At 47.2% G+C, this 7,256-nt stretch overlaps 1 protein-coding gene across 1 annotated transcript in view; it reads left to right on the top strand.

The window, feature by feature from the left end:
- Positions 1-6,941, top strand: part of Colec12 (collectin subfamily member 12) — a 172,505-nt gene extending 165,564 nt beyond the window's left edge. Inside the window, exons 13-14 of the mRNA XM_033757416.1 lie at positions 5,452-5,597; positions 6,265-6,941. Coding sequence (XP_033613307.1) covers positions 5,452-5,597; positions 6,265-6,284 — 166 coding nt within the window. The 3' untranslated portion in view covers positions 6,285-6,941. The remainder of the gene's footprint in view (positions 1-5,451; positions 5,598-6,264) is intronic.
- Positions 6,942-7,256: the final 315 nt, after the last annotated feature.

Raw genomic sequence — 7,256 nt, 5'->3', positions numbered from 1 at the left:
AAAAAAAAAAAAAAAAAGGGAGGGAGATCTGGGTTAGACCAAGAAATTCAACCGTAAGTCTTTCTCTAAAATAAACCGGATTGGCCCTTGTGGAATGGACTGAGCCAGAACGTTGCCGTCTTCACCAGCTCTGCCAAGGTGAACATGTGCTCCTTCTCAGGATCCAGCAAGAAGGATGTGATTTGGGGAAAAGTGCGAGCCTCGGCATGTGGGCCCCGAGGAGATTCCCCGACCAGACCCTGACCAGGTACCTGTCCCCAGCCACGGCACAGACGGTGCACTCTCCCCACCTAGGGTCCACGACCATGCAGAAATCTGCAGATCCAATTCCAGAAGCAAGAAGAGACTGGGCAGCCTGGTGGGCAGTCTCAATAACCGAAGGCCAACTTAATTTGAATATGTAATCAACACTGCACAGAGGCCAGGGATTTAGCTCAGTGGCTTCACCACCTGCCTTGCAAGCAAGGTCCTGAGTTTGATCCCCGGTACCAAAAACAAATACTGCAGACTACAGAGCGCACCAGTGCGGTCAGGGCAGGGAATGCACACTGAGCTACAAGACCTTCCGCGTTGCCATGGAGAACTGGGAGTTGATGAGTACCTGTGTCAGGATTTTGAAAGTTCAGTGAGATTGTGTATGTTTATATGTAGCATTTAGTGCAGGGCTTTCCGCATGAGAGGTTCTTAAGAAATCTTACGTGCAAACAAGGCTAGCACTGCTAGTAATCACAGTGACTATCATGTAGGGTACTATTACCTGGAATTTGTATATTGTCCAGTAGCCTTGGTAAGGAGCAACCATGATACTCAAGTCACAACAGCTTTGTTTGTTTTGTTTTTGAGACAGGGTCTCACTATGTAGTTGAGACTGACCTGGAACTCACTATGTAGCGCAGGCTGGTCTCAAACTCACAACCAATCCTCCTGCCTCAGCCTCCTGAGTGCTGGGATTACAGGCGTGCACCCCCACGCCCGACCTCACAACAGCTTTGTGGAGAAGACAAGGACATTTTCTGTGTGTCCTGGGAATGGAGACCAAGCTTCTGGCTCTCGGGGGTCTCCCACTGGTATAAATCTCCCCAAATATTTCACCGTCTACACAGACCCACCTTTACCCTCCTCTTTGTTTTTGAGGCCTCTAAGCACCATGCACCTTTTCTCCTCCCGCCAGCAGTGATCTCTGAGCTGGCTGTCATAGAGATTGTTATGGACAACGATATGCCAGCAAGTCCAGCACTTTAGCACGGACACATTTCTAGGATCACACAGCCTACCAATACTGAATCAAAGACGAGAAAGACTGAACGAGCCAGTAACAAATGAAGTCATCAAAAACCTTTCAACAAAAACCTCTCAGGACCAGAAGCCTTCACAGCTGAATCTACCAAACAATAACCCTCAGGGGAGGATTAATACCAATCCTCTTAAACTCTTCCAAACTGTAAGTCAGTGACCCAGGCACCATCCTGGCCTGCGCCACAGAAGTCAGTGCCAGCTTTTCTCTGACTCCCCCGCCACTTGTGCTTTCAAGATTGTTTAAGGGCTTTGTGGTTACCATTACATTGCAAATGGGGACTGAACAGGGCCCTCCTGTGCCTTTTGGCCTCACAATTTATGCAGTGCCTGGTTGAAAGGAATAAAGCAGCAGCGACATGGAAGAGGTGCCAAGGGCATCGGGCGCACAGCCTGAACGCTGCCCTGACACCGCTGCTGCACTGGGCAGAGCAGGACAGGCCCTGCTCGGCAGAGGCTTGGGACAGTGCCGGGCCAGGCTCCAAATCAGTGCACTCACCACTGGAGGTTGACCGAGACTGCCAAAACTCAATTTCTGATAGAGGACGTAGTTTTTACAACATAGCCTCCCAGCAAATCTGAGCACTGAAAACATATACAGTCTTTTCCAAGGAAAGACAACTGGCCATCTTACACACACACACACACAGACACACAGACACACACAGACAGAGTTATGCTTCTTACCTGACCACAGACCTGTGACATCTCCATTCCTGGCCAGCAGCAGCCTCTGATGGCAGATTTGGGTCGGTTTAGACTCCTGTGATAACTGTCACTGAATGATCCTGGAGCAGCCTCTCTGCTGGCCTGTAGGATATTTTGGGGGTGTGGGGCAGCACTACGGGTGACAAATGTTCCTCTATTCACATGGAAGAGGCTGATTTCCAAGACCAGGTCACACTGAAGGGGACATTCCAACCCCAGATGTGGACACAACAGAGACCAGAGCTTCAGAGATTTATCGACAGAACAAGAAGATAAAAGAGTCAATAGGGACGGAGTAGTCTCAACCGACTTAATGAATTGCTATTTTGGAACATTTCACCCGACAATTGCAAATATGCATTTTTTTCAAATACACGTGGTGGCTGGGGATTTAGCTCAGTGGTTCTGCCACCTGTCTCAAGTACATATGGTACATTCAGCAAAATAGGATGTCTCCTGGGCCATAAAGCAAATCTCTATAAGTGTATGACCCTGGCTAAAACTAAGTAGAATAATAGACACTATAAAATTCCAAATACTTAGAAATGAGAATAAATCATGAGTCGGAGAAACCAAAAAAAAAAAAAAAAAAAATCCCAAAATGTTTTTTTTTAAAATAAAAATACAGAGCTGGCGATTTTGTTCAGTGCCACCGCACCTGCCTCATAAGTGCAAAGTCCTGAGTTCAACCCCCAGTACCAAAAAATAAATTAAAATGAAAATACAACATGTCAAAAAGTTAAGGGGTACAGCTAAAACTTTACCTCAACCAATTTTTTTTCCCCCCCTTTGGTACAGGGAATCAAACCCGCGGTCCTTGCACATGTGAGGGAGGTGGTGGAACCACTGAGCTAAATCCCCTCCCTAAAACATTGTTTAGAGGGACATTTATAACTTTAAAGTACATGTATTAGAAATAGTTTTTAAAGGTTGCAAATTAATGATCGAGGTAAGCATCCATGACACAAGGGTAGAAAAAAAGAGCAAATCAATCCCCAAGCAGAAAGTATGTGGAACGCCCTGGGTCTAACCTTGAGCACCCTACGCATGTGCAATTAAGTACATGGAAAGAAACAGACCAGGAAGCAATGACAGAAAACAGAACGGTGAAGCAGGGCACACTAAACAGAACACATGGGATGTGTCCTCTGGCTGGCGGTCACTGCACAGAGGCCAGCTGTGCTGGGCAAACCATATGTGTGCAGGACACGGGGCAGAGGCCTCTCCCGCCCTCTGCTCATGGCTGCTCACCTCAAATCACCAGAGACAACATCTTCCTGACGGTTTCCCAGAACACACCTACATTTCCTCTTCCTCTTGTCCACAGACGACACCAGTGGAAATCATGCTGTCAAGTTGTGAGCAGCAGCCCAACAGCTTTTATCTTTACATCACAAAGATACAACATGGGTGCTTTTCTGTCCCTGCAAATGGCTCCATATCGTGTCACTCCTTGTGTGTTTTACAGGACACGGCCTTAGAAGGGAACAAGACATCAGCACGCTCCAATCCAGTAGTAACCCAGCTGGCTCACATGGGACTTTTCTACCCATGTGGCCACAGTCAGGCCCTGAGAGAAGCATCTTCCAAACTCAGTAGTGGGAGAACATCTTCCTGTGGAGAAACTTTCTCACCACTGTCATTTTCCTGTTTTGACCCAGGCCTTAGTAGATGTTTCTCGGCCACTTTAGCCTCCGTGGATGAGAAAATATGCGTGCTGAGTTGTGAGGTTGGAAGGAGCTGGTCCTGAGGTTGAGAAAATATGCTCTGCCTGCCCTAGGATGACCCTCAAGTCCTCCGGGGCTCCACACCCACTAGGTGCGGTGCCCACTGGTTTGCTCCCCAGGGCTCTCAGTGCAAGTGTTTCCAAGGCTCCTGGTACACTCAGTACATGCGCCGCTCACTTGTCGCTTCTGTGACATGGGACTGGGGCTTTGCAAGACAGAAGCCCCTGGGAGGTGGTGAGGCAAGGCGCTACGTAGGCAGATAGTCTTCCCCCTATACAGCTGTTCATTTGGCCGGTTCTGTCTGCTCTTCGTGTGATGAGCACACACACTGACAAGCTTTGCTGGGGTTCTAGGTTTTTCAGAGATGCTCTGAGGCCTTGGGTGTAGAGTCTACAGAAAGAATTAACCCTGTGGCTGGCTTCAGGCGCCCTGCCTCCCAGCCCACAAAAACTGCGTTCCACTTTTAGTCCAAAGGAAAGCTTTGAGAACCATGGGAAGGATTCCAGTGGCAGGGAAAACCCAGTGGAGAAACGGACAAAGGTGCTCTTATCACTTCGTTATCGGCTAGGTGAGAAGTCCCTTTTATCGCCTTCATTTAAAATGACTTTAAAGGAAACACCTGGGAACAATGCCGAGCTGACCTTCTAAATCCAGAGAAACCACATCTATAGCGTACGCTGGTTAGCTGAGAAAGTGAGACTAGCAAATGGTGCACCCCTGTGCTGTGTCGCCGTGGCCTGGATTAAGCCTGGCACGCAGCAGCCACACAGTACGGTCTGTGTGTGTCTTCTCATTCTCCCTGTTAAGTGCCATCCCAGTTTTATGCTGACCATCTGATGGTTTCCTCTAGACCAGTGGTGGAGACCTATAGTATGCACACGTTGTGTTTTTAAGGCAGATGTTAACGTACGAGTTGTTTTTTTGTCTTTTGTTTTCTAAATTAAGAGCTCATTAGTCGGGTTTTATTGCAGTGTGGGTACTTTCAGTAAATTCCATCATTTTCACCATCAGTTATTTTCTAAGTAGTTGAAGCCACTATTTGAAATCCCAAAACACACGTTTGCTGTGAGGATGGGGTCCAGCGGCCCATCTCCTGAACTGCAGCAAAACAGTCAAGAATCGTGAACTCCAGGTGAACTCATCCTACAGAAAACTTGTTTTAAGAGTCTCCCAGAAAGAGCAGTGACACGTACGAGTCACTTTCAGTAAGGTTAAATGACTTTTTTTTTCCTCAAGTAACCGGCCATCTCCACCTTAGCCAGAGAACCATCGCTAGTTGTTTATAATTGTAGAGTCTTCAAATGTGAATCAAGGGTCTCTCTTGAGACAAGACACTGCAATGAAGAGATGTCTGTGGGTTCTGCCAAGAGTACGTGCACATGTGCGAGGTACCCTCATAGTGCGTATTTCCGCACAACTGTACACACACACGTGCCCAGCAGCCAGCGGTCCAGGACGCAGTAGAAAGACATTCATCTAACTGGGTCCAAAGAATACCACTCCCTGGGCACGGTGATGCAGACACTCGGTGAGTTACAGGGATGTGCTGCCTTTCTCTACAAACAGCTGCTTCTTATTCGGAGTAAGAGTTTTAAATAGCACGTGTTCGTTCCAGGACAGAGGATATGCCTCAGTTTTGATTTTTACATTCCTCTGCTTCTCACCAATAAAGGAAATGTTGACATTACTTGCAAATAACACTCCTTTTCTGTTCCATTAAAAGGAATTGGAAAGCTGGACAGCCAGATAACTGGGGTCACGGCCACGGGCCTGGAGAGGACTGTGCAGGGTTGATCTATGCCGGGCAGTGGAACGATTTCCAGTGCGAAGACATCAACAACTTCATTTGCGAAAAAGACAGGGAGACAGGTAAGCGGTTGATAGGATTTAAGCGGAAACTCTGAGATTGTGTCCTGTTCGTGGGGATAGCTGGGAGGAGGACCGGTGCCTTCTTCCTGGGGTTGTTACGAGTGTTTAATAGATGTCCCAGGTGCACAGAAGTCCTCAGTAAACGTTGGCCTAGCCACGCGGGCCAATAACTTCGTTAACTTCCGTAAGACAGGGAGCCCAGCGCTTCACCTTTCACATGGATAGCTGAACACAGCCAACTCAGACGGCCACACACGATTCCACACGCATTCGTGAGGCATCACAACAAACCAGACACTGTACTAACAATGGAAGAAGATAGTCTGTGCCCGCTTCTGACTCCATCAGTTTTAGATGTGAACTTAAAAGGGTGTAGGGATGGAAGAAGCGAAGTCTACACAGTGACTGACAGAAAGCGACGTATGATCCAGAGGTCCCTTGTGTGGCCGCGTGGGATTACAGTAGGGGCTCGGCTCACCCAGAGTAATCAATCCTTCAAAATGAAATTTAGCTTTTACCTAGTTCAAGAACTTTAGACATTTCTGTGAAAAAGTAAACACGGTTGAATGATGTGTTTCATTCCTAAAGATTTTTCCTTTGATTTGAATTGTACATTAACTTCATTCTTCAAGCAGAGCTAACCCCCGTCCTGATGTGTCTCTTCTAGGACCATCGCTGGCATTATGATGGACCGGGCTGTAATGACGTGAACAAATTTCCACACAGCTTCTCCAGGGTAAAAGACCCCCCCACCCTTGGACTGCATCAGCGTCTCACCACACTGGGGGGAAAGGCACTGCAAACAATTACTGAAAAAAATCGACAGCTACTGTTTGTTTGCCATTACCCAAGGACTTGGGGACCCGGGTGCTCCCCCAGCACGACATGTTGATTTTCAGTGTGCAGATGGACTGAAACGCATAGATTTTTCTCAGCCAATAACTGTGCAATTACACAAATTAAATCTTCCAAAGTATGAAATGCTCCAATCAGAAAAAGACCGCCGTTGGTGGTTGAGCTATGGGAAGAATTTAAACATACACTGTGTAAACAGTACCTTAACATTTCCAAAATCCCAAATATAGGAAAACTATACAGACATACAGATATATAGGCCAACTCTTAGTAATATGAAATATACTTAAAGAGCTTTTAAAACTTTGTATTTTTGTACAAAATATTTGCCTTTTACAATTTTCCTTTGTCATTTTACCAATGTAATACATGAAGCCAAAGAAAACAATAATGGTACTAATAAAATCTCATAGGGTTTCTTGTCAGATTTGGTTCTACCCAGTGGCAAAGAATTTTCTCAGTTGGGGGGTAATAAATACATGTGTTACATCTATTTTAATGCATCGTTTCCTCAGAGGAGTGACTCGCTTGAGGTGCCTGGAAATGTCCTTGCAGATTTTGCTGCTGGGGAGCACAGGCATGGTTGGCGCTATCACCAGTCCCCTCCCCCGGAAGTGAGCCTGGTCAGCCAAGGAAGTGGCTGACCCGGATGAGCTTTGGCTCCATGGTGGTGCAGCAGGGGTGGGGAGGAGGCACCTGCCAGGAAGGGCAGGGCTTGAATCCGGTGATCTAGACGGCCGGGTTTTCTGGCCGCTACAGGCCGGGTTTTCTGGCCGCTACAGGAACACCAGAGCTAATACCGTC

Source organism: Fukomys damarensis, unplaced genomic scaffold (genome assembly GCF_012274545.1).
Source record: "Fukomys damarensis isolate Sample0158 unplaced genomic scaffold, DMR_v1.0_HiC HiC_scaffold_30, whole genome shotgun sequence".
NCBI classification, from domain to species: Eukaryota; Metazoa; Chordata; class Mammalia; order Rodentia; family Bathyergidae; genus Fukomys; species Fukomys damarensis.
This window is presented reverse-complemented; position numbering and strand designations above follow the sequence as displayed.